At 37.9% G+C, this 24,373-nt stretch overlaps 1 protein-coding gene across 4 annotated transcripts in view; it reads right to left on the bottom strand.

The window, feature by feature from the left end:
- Positions 1 to 2,656: 2,656 nt before the first annotated feature.
- The window catches only part of CYB5R4 (cytochrome b5 reductase 4), a 52,993-nt gene continuing 31,276 nt past the window's right edge, over positions 2,657 to 24,373 (bottom strand). For 2 of the 4 annotated variants that reach the window (XM_084889149.1, XM_084889146.1), the window contains 8 exons: positions 23,053 to 23,085; positions 22,053 to 22,175; positions 15,878 to 16,018; positions 13,925 to 14,077; positions 10,732 to 10,882; positions 10,120 to 10,206; positions 4,548 to 4,712; positions 2,657 to 3,176 (listed from right to left, as the gene is read on the bottom strand). In XM_084889149.1, the coding sequence (XP_084745275.1) occupies positions 3,119 to 3,176; positions 4,548 to 4,712; positions 10,120 to 10,206; positions 10,732 to 10,882; positions 13,925 to 14,077; positions 15,878 to 16,018; positions 22,053 to 22,175; positions 23,053 to 23,085 (911 nt within the window). In that variant the 3' untranslated portion in view covers positions 2,657 to 3,118. The remainder of the gene's footprint in view (positions 3,177 to 4,547; positions 4,713 to 10,119; positions 10,207 to 10,731; positions 10,883 to 13,924; positions 14,078 to 15,877; positions 16,019 to 22,052; positions 22,176 to 23,052; positions 23,086 to 24,373) is intronic. The other 2 variants (XM_084889148.1, XM_084889147.1) reach the window with 1 other exon arrangement.

Raw genomic sequence — 24,373 nt, 5'->3', positions numbered from 1 at the left:
GCGGAGAAGTTAGTTTCAGTTTGGAGATCATCCCAGGTGATGTGGTGGTCCCACTCCCATCACGTGAGGCCCCTAATCACCTGAGGCCTTATAAGCAGAGGACTTCCTCCAGCTGGGGCAGAGACCCGTGACACACGTGAGAATACGTGATGCTGGAGGAGCACACAGACGGCCTGAGAAGGGATGTGAGTGGCTTTTACCGCAAAGACTGGCCCGAGGCTGACAGCCAGCAAGGAAGAGTGGAACTCAGCCTGCAGCAACAGGGAACCGAATTCTGCCAGCCACCTGGACGAGCCTGGAAGCACAGCCTCCCACAGCCTCCCACCGCCTCCAGAGAAGCACCCAGCCCCATTGACAACCTGGGTCCAGCCTTGGGAGGCCTTCACAGAGGACCCCGCTGGGCCCAGTTGTGCCCCGATTTCTAAGCCAGGTAAATGGGAGATAATACAGGGTGTTATTTTAAGCCACTAAGTTTGTGTTGATTTACCCTGGCAGCAATAGAAAACTAATTCATTAACAGGTGTGGGGTTTTTTTTTTTTGTGTGTGTGTGTTTTGTTTTTTTAAGAAACAAGCAAACAGAATTTTTAAACAAAAGTGACTGAATATAGTTCTCTTTCCACACTGCTCAAGCACAATAGTTACCACCTCTACTCCCCTCTGTAGCCCACTGTATATTGGATCTGTTTAGGGGATCTTCTCTCCAAAGCATGCTAGAACACCCTGGGATGGACAGTAGGTTTCAGTGAGAGCACACCTCAACAGTAGAACCAATCATCAGGCTCCTGTACTAACCCAGTGGAGGGAGGGCGTGGTCAGCTGGCATGAGATCCGATTGGAGAGGGAGATGCTGATAGCCAATGGGTCTAGAAAGGCTGGGTAGGTGGAAAATAGTCCCAATGAATTAGAGATGGAATTTGAGAGGAGGGATAGACTTGGGGAGAAATGATCATGGCATAAGTTTAGTTTGGGACATGTTGAGTTTGAGAGGCTTGTGGAAGAAATATTGAGGTGATATCCAGCAGGTAAGTGGATATTGGAAACTGAAGCTCAGCTGATTCTCAGTTTGGGAATTATTAATATACAAGAGGCCTGATGCACAAAATTTGTGCAAGAGTAGGCCTTCCTTCCCTGGGGCTGTTAGCACTGGTTTCCCTCTAGCACCCGGGACCTGGGCTGGCTTCCCTCCACCCCGGCTTAGGCTTCGTTGGGAAGGATGTCCGATCTAATTAGCATAGTACCCTTTTATCATTATAGTTATGTTGATAAAATCATGTGAGTGCAAGAGATAACCCAGAAGATGCTTATGGGTTTTCTTTTACTTTAAAATATAATAAGGAATGAAGAAGAGATACATATAAGAAGTAACAGAGATTTTGTTTGCATGCGGTGGATTAGAAAAGGATTGGAGGTGAGAGAAAAAAGGAAGGAGTTAGTGTCCAGACAGTACATGATCCCTCTTAGAGGAGGAGAAGGAGGTAGTGGGGAGGTGTGAAGCTAGAGAAGAATGTTCCTGTTAGCCAGCAAGGAGCGCTGCTGGCCCAGGACAGCTAGATCCTGCCTGGGCGAATGGTGATGTGGGTAGAACTGGCCACTCATAGACACACAACAGCATGGTGATTACCAGAGGGAAAGGGGGCTATGGAGGGAAAGGGATAAATGGTGGTAGAGAGGGGAAATGGTGATGGAAGACGACTAGACTCTGGATGGTGAACACACATTATAATATACAGATGATGTATTAGAGAATCCTATGTAATTGAATTAACCAATGTCACCCCAATAAATTCAATAAAAAAATACAAAAAAGAAGAGGGAGGCACAGGAAAAGATGACTGTGTTCAACAAGCCACTTGTACACAGGGAGTTCCATAAGCTGGTGTTAGCAATTTGAGAAATATTAATACTGGGTTCCCCTTGGGTGCATCCCTCATTCAGTGAAGATTGAGCTATTCCAAAATCATTTGCAGGGAAATTGGAGACCCTTCCCGTCTCCCTATTTGTGTGAAAACATTACTATCTTAAACAAGACTGAAAAATCTATTAGCTTATGCAACAGTCGCCTTTGCATTCAATAGTTTCCTCATGAAAGCACACACAGACTTGTCTCGAGAGTCTGTCTGCATCCCAACCTGGGAAGGCAGTGGAAGCTGCGCACACAGCAGCAGTGGGGGAGGGTAAGTGTCCAGTGCGAAACTGAGGGGGGCTCCCTGCCGGACGGCCAGTTGTGTGGAAGCAGCTGGTTGTGCTCTTCCCTTTCCCAGATGGTCGGGATGGCCTCAGCAACAATTAAATTCAACCCGTGCCATAGCACCAAAGGGTTATTTTAGGCCATGGGACCAGATGCGACACCTTCGTTCTCTTTCCCAATGCCTCTGGTTTGGGCTGAGAATAAAACCAGCTGTCAAGGTTCTTTTAAATTTTCCACCACACCTGACGTAAGCTGCCAGTGTGGGGCATCTCCGGGATCTTTTATTGTTGCCTTTTAAAATTTCCCTTAGACACAGGCCCAATATTGTTGCATTCAAATACATTACTAGGTCAGAGATGAAAAAGTACTTAAATTTGTATTCTACTTTGTATCAATGCCACACACACACACACACACACACACACACACAGAGAGAGAGAGAGAGAGAAATTATTTAGATCACTTAATAAGTTATAACATTACATGTTTTAATATTAATAACAATAACATAAATGATCATTTCCTGAGTTAACAGTGCAATGTAAAATTGAGTCTGTATTGCTAAGACATTTTACAGCATAGAAACATGATCCAAATGATCATTTACTTTATCGTGTCATAAAACACAGGAGCTCATCGTAGAACAGTGAGACAATTTAAACAGTAAGAAACCTTGTGACTCATAACAAACAACCTGCATGTGTTTGTTGTCATGATTGACTTTCCGGGTCAAATAGCAGTAGTAAAATAAGTTATGGTATAAAATAAAGTCAACAGGTTATTCATAGTGATGAAATATTTGATTTCATTTAAGAAACAAGCCTGGAGTCTCATTAACCTTTTAGTATATACAAAAATGTTGTCTTAAAAAAACCCTTAGCAATCACAAATTTAGATAAAACAGTTGAGTGAAAGACGACGACAGCTCTTCATGATGCAGTAAAAGCATGGATCTCATCTTTGGAAAAGTTAAGATCATGCAACATCCTGAAAAACAAATACAAAGCACAAGTTTCTTAGGGGAAGAGTTTAAAATTTAAAAAGTAACATCAAAGTTTAGCATAAAAAACATAGTACTTTCCCCACTTACCATGTACTGTAAAAAAAATAACACAATGATCACTTCTAAAAAATTAACAATAATTCTTTAATATTACCAAGTATCTAGTCAGTGTCCAACTGTCTCACAAGTGCCATAATTTTTAAAAGTTTATTTGAATCAATATTCTTTTAAAGTCTACTCATTATGATTAGCTGATAAAATCCTATATATTAAAAGCCCAATATGGTAAGTGTCTATTCAACCAATCAAAGCATATGCTAAAGCTGCTCAACCGCTCACTATGAGATGCATTGACCACCAGGGGGCAGATGCTCTTGACCGGTAGGTTAGCTTGCTGCTGGAGTCTGGCCAGTCGGGATTGAGTGAGACCGGCCGGACATGCCCTGGAACCTTCCGGCAGTCCCTCCTGGCTGTCCAACCTCCCAGATCTCTCCTCAGTCCTAATCGTGCACCACTGGGGTCCCTCGGCATGGCCTGCGCCCTCTCGAATTCTGGGACTCCTCTGGGGATGCCAGAGAGCCGGTTTTGCCTGATCCCTACTGGCTGAGGGACCCCACCAGTGCACAAATTGGTACACCAGGCCTCTAGTCTTTTAATAAGATTCCCTTCCATCTCTCTCTCCCTCTGTGGGTACTGCAATTAGATCTTTACGCACCGAGTAACCCACAGTCCTCGTTTTGCCTGTAACTTAAATCCTCTTATTGCCTGTAACTTAATAATTGGATCTAGAACCTAGGTCAGGTCAAATTCTTTTTGACAAGACTACTTCATAGATAGTATTCTCTCATCAGGAAGCACATAATACCTGACTGCCTCTCTTTTGGAATGCTAACAATTATCCATGACTTATGATCTATCTATTAGTTCATTAGGGTCTGAAATTCGTGATATTTACTTCTATCATTCTTTCTTCATTTATTAAGTAAGGGACTCTGTAAAGGAAAAAAGTCTCATTTATTATGTGGTTACCCTGAAATACACCCAATATAGAAAAGGCAAAATAATGCTTGTTTTTTTTTTTTTTCTTTCTTTCTTTATTCACTAGTTTTTAAAGTAAGGAGTTAATCCCCACAGCATTCTATCTTTACTCTCTCCACTGAACCAAAAAAGCAGAAATACTGCTTATGGGTAATTCAACTAGGAAAACACTATAAATGGAGAATGAAATCTTAGAAATGGCTGTTTAAAACATTCCTGAACATAAGAAACATTTATTTAGTACTTACTGTATGTAGTCGCTGTGCTAAGCACTTCACATACATAAGGGCTCTTTTTTCTACCACGTTGCTACTCACCTCATTCCTTGTTCTGTAAATGGGGCTGGTCCACAAATGCAGATGAGAACTTTGGAGTTGTCTAAACTTCTTTTCAAAAATTCAGAAAGAAGACCTGGTGAAATACATCCCTTTTTGCCATTCCATTCAGAAGTAGGTTTTGAGAGAACAAATTCAACATCAAATCTAGAGGTAGAAAACATTTTTTTTAAAGTCATTATTTTAACATATGATTAACATGCCTCAAGTTCACTAAAACATCTTTTTACCCTCTTGAAAATGATATAGTATATAAAAACTGATACACTCGCTAGAAAAGCACTACAGTGGATTATAAACAAAGGTTTAACAAAAACATACAGGTAAACCTATATTTACTAAGGATTAGCTTTTGCTACAGAAAAGAGGAGTAATTTGGCATCTTTTATTGAACTCATTAGAAAGGGATCTCAAAGAATTACCTATTCCTATTAATATTCTGCTTGTGTAAGTCAAGTAAAGAGTAATCATCATTGACATGTGCACTTTAATCTCCGACTCAAACCTTTCATGAGTTCTAGATCCTTATAACCAACATTCTATTCGACTTCGTACTGTTGCTGTCTCAAAGGCCTCAACCTAATCTTACAATCTCTGCCCCAACCTGACATTCTCTTTGAGGATGGTGCCAAAGTCCCCTTGGTTGCACAACCAGAAACCTGGGGTTTATTCCGGGGACCTCTCTCTGCATCTCCCCCCATGACCACATCCTCACCAAGACCTAGCTCCCAGCTAACTGTCGCTTCTTTGAGTCTTCACTGCCATACACGTCCATTCTTGCTTCTTTCTGTAACGCTTCCATCATGTCCCATTCTTCAGTTGTCAGCTAAGCACCATTTCCACAGGGAAGCACTGTGGCCTTTAGGGTCCTTTGTTATATGTGTTGTAGAAATACTTTCCTTTCCTTTTCTTCATAGACCTTACTTCAGGTTTTAAATACTCGGTCACCAAAATGATAATTTTATTAATGTCTACCTTCCCCACTCGACCATAAATCCCGTAAAAGCAGGGACCATTTCGCTTTGGCTATCACTGTTTCCCTGGCGGTGAACACATGGGAAGCACTAAGGAGGTGGGGAGAGAGGAAAGGGTACCAAGAGTCTATTTGACTTCGTACCATTGTTGTCTCAAGGGCCTCAACCCTCAGAATTAAAATGGGAAAGAACAACATCAAACCAAGTTTCACAATGTGACTACAGACCATTTCCCACCACAGTTTTGTAACCTGTTCAGCAAATGGCTGGTGAAGAATAAATGATTCAAAATTGTATGCTGTGCCTGTTCCCTTTGCTCCATTTTAGCAAAACACAAGTAATTCTTACCATTTTCAACAGCATTGGATCAATGCATCTGCACATTTTTTAGTTAGTAACTGACATATTTTCTCAAGAGTAAAAGGAATTAATTACATATTAATTTTAATCTTTAAAAAAAGTTGAACAGCTTATCTTGTGAAGGAGCCTTGTGAGTCAAATATGAGAACAGAAACAGGTTGTGGCTGGTGCAGCAGCTCAGGCCACTGTGCTGCAGGTGGGTTAAGGTTCTCAAGAGCTGAGGAGCCTGGCACAAGCACACAGACCAACTCAGAGGGCCAGCCGGGGAGAGAGAACCGGCCCGGCTCTCACACAGCCCCCAGCCTCTAGGCTTTCTTTGTCCATTTGTGCAACAAGGTGCGAATACTACATCATCTCTTTTTCTAATCTGATTTTATATTTAAAAAGCTCTAGAGAATTATGTTTTTTTCTTATCTTCAAGGTTCCCATTTAGCTTTAGCAGATACAGAGTGGGGCAAAGTAGGTTTATAGTTGTCCATATAGAAAATAATACAATAATTAATAAATAATTCAAGAATAAACGGTTTCACATACTCACATATACCTACTTCTACTCCACCCTGTATACTAATTGCTATCTATCTAATCACACAGTCCTGACAAGCAGATATTTTTTCTCTGGCTGAATTGAGAGAGATGAAACAAAAGAAGAAATCAGAGATTTCAAGCATGAGAAGGATTTAATGCCACCTTGCTGGTTTTGAGACGCAGGGAAATAGCATTAAAGGACTGGAGAGGGGACCAAGATAGCAATCACCTTGTTAAATTAAAAATAAAAATTATTTGGAATAAAAATGGTCAGATACATACGTCTTATATACTGGCAATTCCTGTCATCTGACAATATTGTAACTTTCCTTTTCTGAGATACTTTAAAGAAGAAAAAAAGGCTAATCAGTGGCATACTTCCTGCATGCTTCTGCTAAAGAGTGATAAGTATCCAAGCTCCTTATAAAGATGGTGCACACTTCTCATGCATTTGTATTTATTAGCATAATGGTCTCTTGGGATATCACTTAACTCCATAGAAAGAGTGAAGAGGGGCATAAATGCAACTTTTAAGGATACTTTTAAAAGCTTACTATCCTGCTTATCTCTTCCTTCTCACGACTAGAAAAGAGCTTCATTGGAGCAGGTGCCATCACAAGTTAAGACTCAAGAATATTTTAATGAAGGATTTCTTATACCACATCAAGATGCAGATGGTTCCTGTGGACTCAGTCACCTCTCCTGAAGTGTTCTGAGTGAAGGCCAACTTACTGCCTAGCGCCATTACAGCCTGAGGCTGAGGGCACATGAGCAGAGCCTGCCATCATCCAACAATTCTCCTCTAACCAATCAACTTTAAAAACCTACCCTTGTCGTTTTCCTTAAGTATGTCCCGTACATTCCACTTTTGGTGGACAGCTCCAAATACTGGCCTTGTATTTCTTGTCTAAAATCCTGCTCTAACACCCTTAGCCTTAATCCACCTGACATACCACTGCCAGCAGTTCTCCTTAATACCCAGACCCCATCTTACACTGTCTTTGCTTTCACAGCTTCTGTGGTTTGTCACTGCCCACAGAAGAGGATTTTATAGTATTTGGGGCCTCCGCCTTTTCTGGTTTCAATAGCTAAAGAAAAACACTAGAAAGAGCAGGAAAACATGGTATTTTGCTCCCGGGAAAAACAGCTTATATGAACAGCTAAGAGTTAAAATTATACAAAATGCACATATTGTGGAAACATTTCTCAAAATGAATCTATTAAACACTAGTATTCCTCAAGATGTTAGTGGTATTCCATGAAAAAAGTCCAACTATAAAATAAATTTGGGATAGTGGGTTTTAAAAAAGAAAAAGTTAAATAGATTTATTTAGAATTTCTCAAAGCCTTAAATATGCTAAGTTCAGAGTAAATCTTGAAGATTTATTTATTTTCAGGTTTTTGTTTGTTTGTTTGTTTGTGTGTCTTTTTTGTTTTGTTTTGTTTTGTTGTTGTTTTTTTGTGTTTTTTTTTTTTTTTTTGTGTGTGTGTGTGTGTGTGTGTGTGTATTTTAATGACAGAGCCCTTAAGGGAGAACACATGAACATTCTATGAAACACCCCATATGAGGAGCATCTGGGAAGAACAGAAAGTGGCAACAGAGTCCAGACTAGAGACCCACATATCTGTGATTATCACAGGCTGGGGGGGTAGGAGGGGGAGGGAAGGGGTTAAGGCACATTATTTGATTTACTGCGATCACTGGCTTCTGTTGTCTTAAAGGGGAATAACAAACCAGGCATCCCAGTGCTGACAGCAGAGTACAGAAGCTCAGTGGGCCGTTGTTTACAGAGCCTGTCAGTAATGAAGAGGTGAGCTGCCCAGTGTGGCTGGGCCTTCTGATATCCATCTAATACATAGTTATTTAATGTATGAATTATACCCATCACCTTACTGTAGCCCAGCCAGTTTCTTCAATTGTAAGGCAGGAGGATTAGAAGCCATCACCACTAAGATTCCACATAAAGTTTATGGTTTTATTTTTAGTTATTTCACTGTTCTCCTTCATGGACTGTATTTACTTCAACAAAACTGGACCCTGCTCTTGTGCTAAAATGCCCTGAACATCCTGGCCCTCATGTTTTTTTGCTCATGGAATCCTACAACCCAAATTTCTTTTTCTGTTCACAAAATGCCATTTCCCAAAGCCCAGTTCAGAAGCCTCTTCTTCCATGAGCTCTGATCTCCTTTTCTTTTATAACGAAACTATCTTAAAGAATATACGAACACAGCCAAAAATACTTTTTAAAAAAAGCCTATTTATGTGTGTTTAAATTATTTTAAATGTTTAGGAAAACAGGAACTCGAATAGCACAAAAACAAAACACATGTATAGAGGTCCTCCATCACCTCAATTCAAAGTATCTGAGGTAGGCGTCACAGTTTCCAAAGCAGACACCCTTTTCTATTCCTCACAATAGCCTTATGAAGTAATAAAGATATCGTTTTATTTGAAGCTAAAGAAACAGGCCCACAAAACTATATAAGTAATTTTTGAATAAAGTTTCAACCTAGTAAAGGTAGAATAAAAACTAGAATTTAGGTCTTCAGGGTTTTCAATAAGTGCTACTTTCAATTCTCCACTTTGAAAATTAGTGTAAAAGACACTTATAAACCTAGGACTTTGTATTTTTTTTTCTAAATCATGTTCCAATTGCCATACAATTACCTACATATTGTAAATATTCTTAGGTTTATGTCTTGACTATGTAAGAAGAGTAAATATTTCGAGGATAAGTAAGTTCAGGTCATCCTTTATTGTGGAAGTCATTTATTAAAAGAAAACAAGGAGGATGGGACAACGGGAAGGAAAAAAAAAACACTAGAAAAGACCTCAGTATTATCTTATTAACAATATTCAGTAAATATTAAGAAGAACCTGGAGCTCCCAGAGAAAGCTAAATTTGTGAGATCTTTCATTTTATAAGGCATATAATGATCAATACCATATTTACTTCATATTTACTCTTACACAGTCCTGAAATTATGAGAAATAGCTTTTGATAAGTACAGACATTATGTTAGGTTATCATCCAATTCACTCTTCTTCTAAAAAGTTTATTTAGAATTTCCTACTGCTTTCAGATTTCTTAGTGGAAATGGGCATACATCCATTTAAATTATCTTATTGTCTCAGAGGCCTGTGCTAGGGCACTTTTTCCAGTGAAACAATTTTCACTTTGCTATCCTTGCTGCCTCACTGTACCTCTAAGTTCAGCCTAACTCAAACTTTTTCTATTGCTTGCCCTGAGGACCACTGATGATACAGCTATCAGCAAATGTTAATGTCAATAAACACAAACAAAGAGAAGCATGTAAACCATGGAAAGTCACTATGGACATGAGCATATTAAAGGCAGTAAAGAAACGTGTTTATTTTTGCATAATCTATCCACCAAATTTATTTAAATCTTCAATTACCAAATTGGCTACAGTGAAACCCAATATATGGATAACATAATATAAACATAAAACCCATATATTGATACATATATGATGTCACATTGATCTTAGCAAACTATTTCTTTGAGGGGAGGGTAGTAACATTATTTACATTTAGAAAATTATTGATTAGCTTTTGTTTCTTTGACGAAGCTTCCTTGTCAATTAAAAATTCCACCCAAAGGAAATATTGCCAAGACTGACTATACACGTATGAATATTTAAATGTAGAGTTAGTACCAATTTAATACCTTTTATCTTTAAATGCTAATCTCTCCAATTGACTTCTCCAAATTATATCATCTTCTGTTTTATTGAAGAACATCAGCTTCACCTTCCTTAAAAAAAACAAAAAAAAAAACAACTCAGAACTTTTTCAATTACATTTAAAATATGCATGAATTGATCTAAAAGTAAACTAGCAAAAATGTTTTTTAGAGCAATTAGGTAATTAAAAGCATCAAAATAAAAAAATTGTGTTTAGCCAAAACCAGTATGGCTCAGTGGATAGAGCGTCAGCCTGTAGACTGAAAGGTCCCAGGTTCGATTCCAGTCAAGGGCATGTACCTTGGTTGCGGGCACAATCCCAATGGGGGGTGTGCAAGAGGCAGTTGATTGATGTTTCTCTCTCATAGATGTTTCTAACTCTCTATCCCTCTCTATTCCTCTTTGTAAAAAAAATATATATATATAAAAGAATTATGTTTATAATATAGCTAGGACTTGAGGAAGCAGAGTTAAGAAATGAATGAGAGAATGAGAACGTATCTATTAAGGTGCAGTGAGGAATTAAACAACTTAGAATACCTTGTACTAATCTAACAGCCTCATAAAGGATAGTAATTAAAGATAAAATTACATACCTGAGACTGGATATATTGGTCAAAGCATAATTCAGTATTTTAACCATTGGTGTGAAGCCTGTTCCAGCTGCCAATAAAAAGAGATCTTCTAATTCTTGGAACTGGGCTATTTTAAAATTGCCCTCAGGATTGCTTACGGAAACAAAATCTCCTAAACAATAAAATATAAACGAAATCAGAAAAAAAAAAAAAAAAAAAAATCAGGGAAACTGAGAAGGCTACACCTAGCTGAATTTAGAATACTGGTGAGTCACTGGATGAATGCTTAGCTTTCAGTCCCCATCTTTTTTATTTAGGATAGTATGTAAGAAGTTTTAAGAATATTTATTAGGCCCCCAAGTATGCTTGGATAATATCACTATAATCAAATTATTAAGGTTTTATTTTGCTCATTTAATTACACAATTGATTTCCCAAACCATCTGCAGTCACTGATTTCCAAACTACTGCCAAGTATTTAAGTACAAATTACCAATAAAAACAGGCTCTACATAGAATGCTAAATTAAATTATAAGCACATAAAAGCATAGTCCATGTCTCCCTGTCTTGCACAGTACAGGGTAGAAAAAATGTATTTTCCACTTACATACTGATTCTTTTTTTGTTTTTAATCCTCACCAGAGGACATGTTTATTGATTTCAGAGAGAGAGAAAGGAAGAGAATTATCGATGTGAGAGAGAAACATCAGTTGGTTGCCTCTTGTAATTGCCCCAACTGGGATCAAACCTAAGTATGTGCCCTGACCAGGAACTGAACCCGCAACCTTTCTGATGTACAGGATGATGCTCCAACCAACTGAGATACTTGGCCAGGCCACATATTGAGTCTTAACCATAGTATTAAGACTAGCAGGAGAGAAAATTGAAGTAAAAATATATTGCAAAATCTTATGTTAGTAAATGTGCGGACTTCACTTCCATCAAATCTTTTAAAAGACCAATTGATTAAAGAAAGAAGAGTTTGTTCTTAATTCACTTCCATAAAAACAAAGTTCAGAAATTACTTGGAGCATGCTACTTCACAATATAGAATCAAAATAGCTGAGAAAAACTATTTTCTGAAATGCAGTTGAAATAATTACCACTAGTAAGTACCACACATATTACAGAACTGCCTTTAGGACATTTCAGAAATTTTCCTTGTAATTTGAAAAATGAAAAATAAAGCTGTCCATATTTAAAAAAAAACAATTTGAATTTTTAAATGCTGGATCTTCCTATTTTTTCCTTTATTTTTCATAGCAGGATAGTAAGAATCTTGCAGTAATGGATTAAGTAAGTGTTAGAAGTAACAGAGCTCCTTGTTATAATTTGAAAGGGACTGTAAGATCAGAATATCCCCAGGATATAACTAAAAAAGCTTCACAGAACAATACTAACTTGATAATTTTTGTCCATAGTCCAGTACTTCCAACATCATTTCACTGATTGGACTTGGGCAATGTACCTCTTGCTAATCGAGTTCACAAGAGATTCAAGTACACATTCCAGAAAGGTCATTGACTTCCAGCCAGGCTATCTGCATCTACTCACCCGAAAATTACACACCCCATCTAGGGCATCTCATTCAAGTGACATTTGATAGGCCAAAACAATCACATAAAAGTTGCTTGGTGACCAAAGGATTGAACAAAGTGGTTAACATTATAGTGCAGTTTGTCTGGGACATAATGAGGCTGCAGTGATCACTACCATGCCAGCATACATGCCTCTAAGTGAAACAAGTGTGCGTGCCATGTCTAGCCCTGTGGAAGGAGGTGAAAACACACTGATCCTGAGCGGCAGGCTTTCCTTTTCCATGTTCTAGGCTCACTTTCCACCTTGCTCTGCTCATCCAAGCTCTAAAAACAGGCTACAATACCGCTGGTTGTTTCCACTTGCTGTATTAAAATCACGTGTCAGTCCTTCACAAAATAGATAGCATAACTAGATTTGTGGGTATTCCAAAATTCTTTATGTTCACATTTATAGTCAATATTTTGATTTATGTAACCCAAGATGATTCATCACATCACTGCATAAATATTTCTAAGCTTAAACTTTCAGGAAACAATGTAATTTTTATATTTCCAAATTTTAGTGATCTACCTCACCGTTGCTGCACTGGATTGTTAACACTGCCTTAAAAAGGGGAAGAACACTTTTACTGTTGGGTTCAGGCAGTGAAAAACTAAAGGCATAAAAAAAGGAGTAAGCAGAAAGAAAATTCTCTAAACCTTAATCAATTTCATTATAGTCTTTTTAGTCATTCTTTTAAAGTATATTTATTGGGAGCCTTTTATTTGCCAACTGCTATGCTAGGTGCAGGAAATACAAAGATAAATAAGACACTCTCCCTTTAAATTCAAAATCTTGTAAAGAAGAAATACTATTTATTCTTATTCTAGAGCTATGAACAAGGTGTTAGGATTTGCAGGGGTTCTGAGGAGGGGAATGTTTGTAGAAGTGATATTTCGGTTTGGTTCTTTACAAAAGGGCACTTTATAGACACAGGGTTGATGGGCATCCTAGGTGAGGCCACTCAGAGGAAAGGCACCTCTGAGTGAGTATGCCAGGCTTGTGGAGCTCTGAGGAGCATAAGATCTGTACACTGAGAGATGAAACTGGAAAGATCATGAGAGTATTTGTAGGTCACGCAGGGGACTTAATCAATTAGGAAATGGAGACTCAGCAGAGGCTTTAAAGCTGCAGAGCAACATGGTTAAATCTATTCTCAGGGCAGTTTGGGAAAAGAACTGGAAAATTCAGATAAACAGAAAGAAAAAGACCCCAGTTAGAGGCAACTAAGAGAGATCAGCTAGAGGCCAAGAGAGAAATGCTGAAGGCTTGACCTAAGAGGGTGGCTGAAGGGACAGAAAAGATTGGAAAGTCATGGGGAGGTAGACTCAACAGAACACAGTCCCTGATTAGATTGGGAGGAAGAAAATGGGAAGACTCAGAGATGGCTTAAATCTCCAGGTTGGGTAAGAATGGACAGTGAGTGATGCTGCAAATAATAGAGATGAGTATGGAGTAATGATAGGCTGGGTGAGACAAAGAAAACATGATTTTGGTTGCAGACATGTTGCGTTTAAGATATTTGATAGACTCCCAGCTGGAGATAACTAGAGGGCAGTGTAACATGTGATCCAACCTAGAACACAAATGGGGTAAACAAACAAACAAAAAAAAACCCAAACATAAAATACTAACCAATCTGAAGATGATCAAGTTCTGGTGTAAAGAGTCCAGCAGGATAGATTTTGATCAGAAAGTAGATGTATTTATTATTGGGAATAACTGGTTCCTTAAACTCTGAGAGTAAGGAATCAGATACAGGTGTATATGGCTTCACTATTTCAGTACCTAGAAAAAGTCATGACAAAGAAATTCAATTCTAAAAATCTAAAAAGCTCTGAATGAAGATAAAACACACAAATTTTATGATGCAATTAATCAGTCTATATTAAAAACTGTAAACCTAATGTTTTTGTAATTCTATGGTCTATGTGTGTATAGTACAGATAGTTATATACCCCGAGTTAATGTGAGCTGAAATAATTTTAACAAATCAATATTTTATCTATAATATAAACAATCTGTTTTTATTAAGTATGACATACAATTGGGATTTATGTTAAAAAATTCTCAATCATCTCTTCTATCAATATATAAACTTTGAAATAAGCCACAACAAAAATGGCATAAAAAGTTTACATAGAGATTTAAGTAGGTACTGACATAATTTTAATTATATATAAGTTTTTCACAATGGAGAAAGGGAAGAATTTCACATTTTACTTTATACATTTTAAATGGTTTTAATGTTTAATATAGTATATACTGTTTTGGTAACTGGATGAAAAGAATATTAATCCAACTACTTTTAAGAATAGTTTTTAAAATATATATATATATTTTATTGATTTTTTTTTTTTTTTTTTTTTTTTTTTTTTTTTAACAGAGAGAAGGAGAGGGATAGAGAAAAACATCAATGAGAGGGAAACATCGATCAGCTGCCTCCTGCACACCCCCTATTGGGGATGTGCCTGAAACCAAGGTACATGTCCTTGACTGGAATCGAATCTGGGACCCTTCAGGCTGCAGGCCGATGCCCTATCCACTGAGCCAAACCAGTTAGGGCAAGAAGTTTTTAAAAAGCGTAATGTTAATATTTCATGTTATAATAAAAACATAATATGCTAATTAGACTGGACGACTTTCCGGACGAAGTCCAGGTCCCAGGTGTCTTCCAGCGGCCGGAGGGAAGCCCAGGTGCCGGGTGCTGGCAGCCGGGGGAAGGAAGGCCTACTGTTGTACAAATTTTGTGCATGTGGCCTCTAGTTTCATGTTATATTTTTAGCAGGCCAAATTCCAAAGAGAGGGGAATCATCACAAATTTACAAGAGCACAATACTACACATGGCTGCTTGACATATACAAAATGAATGTATTTGTAAATTATACTGCACTGGGGAAGATATCAGTTATTGAATGATGACGTGGCATTAGATGATGAAGAGTGAAACTTTATAGTGCCATCGTAACCAACCACCTCCTCCAGAGCCCTACTGGGAGTCTGTTAGATTGATGGCTGGAAACACCTTGGCTGACATGAGAATGTTACATTTTGCAGCTTCAAAAAGCCAAGAAAATGTTACACATCAGTAAGAAAGGTATTTAAAACAAATAAAGGAGGTAATTTTAGGATGAAAAGGAGAGAAAAAGACTTCACACAGTAAGGAATTTACAGCTCTTCTTATACTGGTGGCACAGATAAGGAAATACAATAATTTATCATCATTCAACTTTGTAAATGACAAGAATGCAAGTGGCTTCTAAGAGATGGTATGTTTGCAGGAGTTGTCTTACGAGGGGCATTTGTGCACTCCTGCACCTCTTTCCTCTAAGGCTGTTAATAATAAATGACAGACCCCTGTCTGTGACTAGTGGCAGTTTCTCTGTTCCATGCAGTACGATGGCATGGCTGTGGTTCCAACACGCAGGAGCACTGCATCCCCAAACCTAGAATCTGGCCATCCCTGAATCCAGCTGCTCCCACACACTTAATGATAATCTAAATGGGTGCTTTCTGAAGAGACTGAACTGGTTTTGAACAGCTTATAAAAGAAGAAACTGCTCCTCCAAAGGCTCTGCTTGCCTTACCTGCAATAGTTAGCTTGAGGTAAACATGTTGCCCAATTGGCACCTGAAGGTGAGTGCTTGGTGGCAGCATCAAGCAGAAAAGCTTCGTATCATGAGTGGCATCTTCCTTGGAAATTAACTGGCACTTTCTGTAGTACAAACCTAAAAAGTGATTCATTTTCTCTTATTGATGAATAAGTTAAGTAAGAATAATACTAGACCCATTAAGTAACTCAGTTTTTCCTCTTTGGTTGAACTTGAAAATTCACTAAAAGACCTACAAGTTTTTAAAATTTATCAGTACTTTGAAAATTGTGTAGTGATAATTTTTCCATTTTATTTCCTGAGATATCTATTTTTCGAAACCTGTGAATACTTCTGTAATTTGAAAATAAACTTTATAAAATAAATGAGTATTATATTCCTCATGTCTATTAGAGCATATTAAAATTACATTCTAAGTAATTAAAACCTAATTTATTTCTTCTTAAATTCACTTTATAATTCCATTTTAAAGCCTTATATTAACCAGTTATATAAATTGTAGATGTGAAAATATTTGACAAGCAACAAATTTACATTGAAAATTATTTTCTTATAGAAAAGTTCTGAGACTCAACTATTGAAACTTTAACAATATTAGTACTACTAAATAGCTTTAGAAATATTTATTTGATAAAGACCGGAAAAATATACATTCCTGTATCTCTATGTTAGTACTATATTACACACACACACACACACACACACACACACCGGGAGCTTAGTGCATGAATTTGTGCACTGTTAAAGGAACTGTGGGCAGAGAGGCTGTGGTGGGCGCAGGGGCGGGTCTCAGCCCATCCTCTATGACCCACCCAGCCCCAGACCCATCTGCCAGCAGCCCTGCTCCCACTATCACTGTCACTCCCATGGCCTGACGGCGCCAGCCCCGCTTACACCCGCTGATGGCACAGAGTGACTAGGGTTGGCACCAGCAGGGGGTGCGAGCAGAGCTGGCGTCATCAGCGATGCAAGCGGGGCTGTCGCTGGCAGCAAGTGTGAGAGGCAGCTGCCAGCCCTGATTGCCCCTCAGGAGCAGGGGGAGGTGGAGAAGCCCTGTAGGATGATCTGGGCCAGCAGCCACAACTCGCACCCACTGATGATGCCGAGTGATTCGGGCCGGCGCCAGGCGCCAGCAGTGGGTGTGAGCGGTGGCTCTAGCACCGGTAGCAGGTGCGAGCGGGGCCTGTGCCAGCAGCAGGTGCAAGTGCCTGGCGGGACTGTGGTGCACAGCAGCAAAGAATTTTCAGTAACCACCAGAGGCTAGCCTCAATGACAGTGACTGGTGCCCCACTTTGGTCTGGCACCCTTGTTCACCTGATCCACCATCCCACTGCAACCGATGCCTGCCATGCTCCTCGTGTGTGCACCCTGGTGGTCGGTGTATGTCATAACAACCATTGTTCAGTTGTTCAGTTATTCTGCTGTTTGTTTTATTTGACTATACTAATTTTAACATGTTTCCTACAAAAGGCTGCTATCATTTCAAAAGAATATCTTAGCTATCGATTCTAAAAGTTTTAAGAAAAATTTAAGAAAGTTTTTCTATTTCAATTGGACTGAGGACAGAGAAAGCTATCGCTGACACAATAAGAGGAAAAAGGAGTAGACATCAGATGTGCTGGCTACTGTAGTCTGGACAATGCCATTATTTAAGTTTAAGTGTCAGGTTTTTGGCTCTGTAAGCATAGACAATTACACAAGAAAATGTCAAAGTAAATTCTAAATTTGACAGGAGAAGACACTGCATTAAAGTATTATTATTTTCAAAGTAAAATTCTTTTAACTAAGAAATTTTTGATTATTTTCAAAGTAAAATTCTTTTAACTAAGAAATTTCAGTTGGAGGAAGCCAGTATACTAATCAATAATTTGTTATTTATACCGAAAACCTAAGAACCATGTTATGGAGTAAACATTTAAAGATACTGGCATCATGCCGAAACCGGTTTGGCTCAGTGGTAGAGCATCGGTCTGTGGACTGAAAGGTCCTGGGTTCGATTCCAGTCAAGGGCATGTACATTGGTTGCGGGCACATCCCCGGTAGGGGGTGTGCAAGAGGCAGCTGGTCGATGTTTCTTTCTCATCAATGTTTTTAGCTCTCTATCCCTCTCTCCTCCTCTCTGTAAAAAATCAATAAAATAAATTAAAAAAAAAAAAGATACTGACACCAAGTGAATCATGACACTTTGATGATATAAATATTCAGCTTTGCTACAGTGAATAAAATAATCTACAGCCTGGCCAGTGTGGCTCAGTGGTGTCAACCTATGAACCAGAAAGACACAATTATAGGGTATGCAGGATTCATCCAATCGATGATTCTCTCACCAATGATGTTTCTATTTCTCTCTCCTTCCCTTCCTCCCTGAAATCAATAAAACTATTTATTAAAAAATATAAATTTAAGAATAACAAAGTGCCATAATTCAAAATGATTCATTTTTTAAAAATCTACAGCTTTTATTCTGGTTTAAGAAAAGAAAGAAAAAAATAAGAAATTACTTTTGTTAATTTAGTCACATACTATGGAAATATCCCTTAAACTTTGAGTCATTTAACAAAGTAGGAAACCTAATTTACTGAAAAATGCATGCCTGGCTCCAATTTCAGACAAGAAAGCTAAAGCTACCTATGGTGGTTCATACCTCAAGGAGAAATGTATGGCTGGGATAAAGAGTTCATGGAAAGCCTTGGGAAATTACTGAGAAGAGTAACTGAGCAATATTCATTCTATTTCCAAATGAAGATCGGCCTTGGTTCTCAATATCATTTATTTCTTGGACTTGGCTTTTATAACAGCAAGAGATTTCATTTTCATAATATCTCTTTATTTTATTCTTTTACCTAATCTCTTCAGGTCTGTTAGATCATACTGTTATTCCTTGACATTCTCTCTCCCTACCTAATACCACAAAATTCAAAACTCCTGCTCTGGTAAAATGAATCTATTTAACCATTCCCACACATGGCTTACTCTTCCCCCCTCCACAACCTGCAAAATACCTAGCACAGTAAGTACCAGTAACAACAATTTGAAGCTCTACCTGGAAATACTTTTATAGTTTTTGTAATTTTTTTGAAAGCTACTTTCAAAACATTGCTTGAAATCCACCTTCTTCAGTGAGTCATTCAAGGTCAAATTCATCTGCATCCGTTCCCTTGAGATTACCTCAGAATATGCTCTATTTGTACTAGATAGTGTGCCCTTATCAGCTTGTTTCATTATAAGAGTATTCTTTTAAAAAAATTTTAGAGAGAGGGAGACATCAATTTGTAGTTCCACTTATTTATGCATTCATTGGCTGATTCTTGTATGTGCCCTGACTGGGTGATCAAGTCCACAAGCTTGGCATATCAAGATAATGTTTTAGTTAACTGAGCCATCGGCAGGGCAAAAAGTATTCTTCAATATCATATTTCGTGTACAGTTTTTCCTCCACCTGGGGAAATAATTTCTGATGCCTTTGATTTGTTTCATAACACAGTACCTAAAAGAGCCTTCAACACGTAGTAAGTTCTGAAAATATGGCTATCTGATACTTTTCTGAAGATTAAAATATTATCCACAATCATCTATAATAATAAAAGCATAACATGCTAATTAGACTGGATGGCGTTCCAGACAAAGCCAGGGCTGCGAGGGAACTCAAGGGCAGCCCGGGTCCCGGTGCCAGAGGGAAGCCGGTGCAGGCAGCCTGGGAAAGGAAGGCCTGCTCTCGCATGAATTTCGTGCATCGGGCCTCTAGCGTTTACATAATTTTAAATATTTAAAGATGGTAAACTGAATACATGCAGTTAGCTCCTTCTACCTCTCCCACACCCCAAATAAAAACAAAGATTTTTGTGTGTGTGTGTGTTTGGTTGTTTTTTAAGGCATAAACCTGCAAGGATAGAAGAATGAAAATTTTAAATAGCAAGAAAATTTTGCGAGCTGAGAAGCCAAAGGGATGATTGATAACTGACAGGGTCAATAAAGCTAAATCCTAAACTAGAGAAGTACAGAACGTCAAAAATCAACAACACGTTTGCAATACAAGACCCCTTTAAGGCTCAGACATTGGCAGGACCAAATACCTCTGGGTCAGAGGGAAGGCAAAGCTAGAACTACTTTCCGGATACAAAGTTCATTTGAGAAGCTTAGATGCCCTCCCACTCTCAACTTTACTGAAGTCCTCCCCTATTTAGCACAGTCACATAACTGAACCTCTCTTATTCTGGCAAAACATTGGAAGCTTGCTCTCCAGAGGGTAGAACATAGGACCTCTGAATTTGGGTTTATGTTATAGGCCAAACTGTGTCCCCTTCAATTTTCATACGCTAAAGTCATAACCCCAGTTCCTCAGAATGTGACTGTATTTAGACACAGGAAAAGAAAATTACTGAAGTCTACAGGCACCTAGCATTTTTCCCCCATATGACTTCTGAACTGTTGGGTGCAAGGTAGGAGAATGTTCACTCTGGAGACTCTGACAAAATAATGGCATCAGACTTCCCAAAGAAATGATCAGCCATACATTGAAAATGTTAATGTCAACAAATCATACCTATATGCACAGTTTCCAATCAGCTTTTAGAGTTCCACTTTGAAATATGAGCAGATAGTCAAGGATAAACAGACATTCAAAGAAAGCATCTAATATTAAAAACAAAACAAAACAAAAAATCCACAAGTTTTTCTCTAAGTGTGGCTCAATTGGTTGAGCATCATCCTATGCACAGAAGGGTTGCTGGTTCAATTATAGGTCATGGCACATACCCAGGCTGCGGGCTCCATCCCCCTAACCTAGTGCATATGGGAGGCTACTGGCGTGTCTGTCTCTCTCTCTCACTCTCCCCCTTTCTCTTCCCCTTACTCTCTCTCAAATCAATAAAACAAAAAAACAAAAAACAAAGAAACTTTGAGGACACAGAAATTTCACAGAGAAGAAAAAACACTATGGTAATTTTTAAAACCATAAGAGAAGCTAATTAGAATAGGATACTAAAACAAAGAAACAAAAATCAAGAGATCTTAGCAGTTAAAATATGAGAATAGAAATAAGTAATTCAATAAAAGAGCTGGAAGTCAGCTAAATTAACATCTTCCACAAAGCAGAACAAAAGGACTAAACTGAAAATAAGAGAGAAAAGATAAGACAATTAAAGGACTGGTTAAGGAGGTTTAAAAAAATTTCTAGAAAGACAAAACAGATCATGTAGAAGAAAAGTAAGGACCATTAAGTTTCCATAGCAAAGATTAGCACAAAAGGATGGATATCCTGCCCAAAGAATGAAGAGAGACCCATACTAAGGCATATCAAATTATGAAACTTCTAAACATTTGGAAGAAGGAGCCATTCCTACCAATTTTCAGAGAGAAAATAGAGTGTGTTGACTCTGAAAATTCAGTAAGTAGAACATAAATATGAACACTTTTCTATAAATATGTTATACTAAGATAAAATGCTTAAATATAAAGGAAGTGAATGAAAAAATGAGATGAAGAAAGGAAATGAATTACATCCTTTAGGAGTAAACTGAGAAACTGGTTTAGGTAAGCAGAAAAACAATAAACATGCCTTTTTAATAGAAGAAAAAAAAAAGATGAGCATAGAAGGCATTAATTTAAACTTGTTTTGGCACCTTTTATGAAAATAAAACTGAAGAAGTGAATGGTTGGGCAGCATTCTAAACATAAGTGGCTTCTCCATTCAGGTATCATTACCTAATGACTTCATGTTATGCCTAAACATTAGATAGTAGAATCTGAAATTTAATCTGTTAAAAAAAGTGCCCCATTTCAACTTTTTTCCCCCTTTTTATTGAATTTATTGGGTGACAATGGTTAACAAAATTATAGGGGTTTCAGGTACATGTCATCTGTACACCGCATTGTGTGTTTACCACCCCAAGTCAAGTCTCCACCCATCACCATTTATCCCCCCATAACTTCCTACAGCGCTCCCCCTCACTCTCCCAGCAATCACCTCACTGTTGTCCATATCCACGAGTTTTTCCTTTTTTGTTCAATCCTTCCACACACACCCCTCCCCTATTTCAAATAGAAGGAGATACAAGTGAAAGCTCATCCCAAAATGGCCTTTCACGCCTGAAACAAATGTGCCAATCAACAATTTCTTAAACACAGGACTCAAAATAGCAGCACAGCATACCTGTATCTTTCTTTGGAATAAGTGAATTATGATTCTCCAGGGGATGACCAAGACACTCCCAAGAAGTATTCTCCTTTTTCTTTAGGACAATCTCTATCTTTCCCACATTTGCAACAACCCGCACTGAAAAGAATATAAATTTCATTTACGTTCATTAATACTATATATAAAATTTTACTTTAAAATCAATCTTTCTCAAACAATCCAATTGTCCCAATCTGTATGAATGACACTGATAATTAATAAAATAAATACGATTTTGTGCACATATTCATAAAAAGTTTTATACCTTATATGATGTTAGATGCTCAACCACTGAGCACCACTGGCCAGCCAGGTTTAATTTATTTTAAATTTAGATTAACTTTTTTCAAATTAATTCATCAAGGACAAAACTAATATGTATTGCTAATTTTCATACAAGCTCAAATATAGCCATGGTAACTACTTAACATATATAAAAAAAGGAGAGGGCTGATATATACAAATCAGCCATTGAATGGACCACTCTATAACTAGTCTTCTGTTGTTAAATAGCTGTGTAAAATCCACATTGTATATTTATATGCAGCAATATTTACAATTTAATATACTTAATCAACATTAAACATTCAAAAAAGAAAAATTTATCTAGTCTAGAACATTTCTACAAGCTGAATGTCGGGAGTAGGGTAGAGATAATGAAAAGGAGGGAGGGAGGGAGGAAAAATAAAAGGCTGACAATTTTCTTTCCTAAGGAGAAGAAAAGGGAAGAGTAAAGTGACAGAAGGAACAAGGGAAAGAAAAAAGGGAGGTGGGGCCTGAAATCAGAGGGAGAATATGTTTAAAAATTAATGTATTTGTTTATCTAAAAAATATCACATCTTTATTTTGACACAGGAATATAAATATAAAAAATAAAACAAATGATAATTTCCCCCTCCTTCATATGTATGTATTGTATATATGTGCATATGTGTATAAGTATGAATATACATAATTATTTTTTAGTAAAGCATACCAGAAAAATCTTCTTGAATCTCATGGCTTAGCTCTGAAAAAGAAAATTTATATATTTAGTTAAAACCCAGTAATGCCACTTCTAGAAATAAATCCCAAGAAATCAGAAACACCAATCAGAAAGGATATATGCACCCCTATGTTCATAGAAGCACATTTTACAATAGCTAAGATTTCAAAACAACCTAAGGGCCCATCAGCAGACAAATGGATTAAAAAACTGTGGTACATCTACACAATGGAATACTATGCTACTGTAAAAAAGGAACTCTTAACATTTGCAATAGCATAGATGGACCTAGAGAGCATTATGCTAAATGAAATAAGCCAATCGGAGAAAGATAAATATCACATGATCTCACTCATTTGTGGAATATAGTGAACATAAACTGATGAACAAAAATAGATTCAGAGACAGAGAAGCATCAAACTGACTATCAACCCTCAGAGGGAAGGCAGGGGAGGGGGCGGGGCAAAGAGATCAACCAAAGGACTTGTATGCATGCATATAAGCATTACCAATGGACACAGACAGTAGGGAGGTGAGGGCATGTGCTGGTGAGTGGGAGTGGCCAGGGAGAGGTGAATGGGGGGAAAATACAATATTGTAATAGCTATGTGTGGACCAGGGGAATTACTTGAAATATTAGGGTGATCACTCTGTAAAGTATATGATTGTCTAACCATTATATTGTACACCTGAAACTAATACAGAATAATATTGAATATGAAAAAATAGAAAAAAAAACTTTAATTCACACAGTTCATGAACATCATTTAAATGGTTCTTTTATGCTCTATTTCAAATCTCTCAAGATAAATAAGATAAATTCTGAGAGACTAATAGAAAGGAATTGTATACAACCAAAATGTAGAGTCAAATCATTTAAACATACTATTGTACATACATTTCTTCAATTTTGCTTAATTCTCTCCCTATTAATTAAAGAGTGAACGCTCAATTGCTCACAGGTGGTAACCTAAACTACTCCAAGTGTGGGTCCCAGACTGATGACTCTACAAACCAAGAAGAGAGCAGGGGAGGGAGCGAGGCGTGCACACATGCTCAGGGTGTACACATGCACATGTGAACATTGGCCAGACCAGGTTAGCTCGGCTTCTCCTTTCTCGTTGTTCTCTAAAGCTGAATGCTCCAGTTATCGAAGAGAGTTTACTGAGCATCTGTGTGTGCCATGCACTTTCTAGGTGTCATGGGCACAGCCATTGGTGAAACAGAAAAATCCCTGGAACTTACATTCCAGAAGTATTTTTTACAAACATTTGCTCTAGATTTCACTGTGATAATATGGTTATCTGAAACT

Source organism: Pipistrellus hanaki, assembly GCF_964339955.1.
Source record: "Pipistrellus hanaki genome assembly, chromosome: 7".
In the NCBI taxonomy this organism is placed as follows: Eukaryota; Metazoa; Chordata; class Mammalia; order Chiroptera; family Vespertilionidae; genus Pipistrellus; species Pipistrellus hanaki.
The sequence above is the reverse complement of the archived record's forward strand: the minus strand, read 5'-3'. Positions and strand labels throughout refer to the sequence as shown.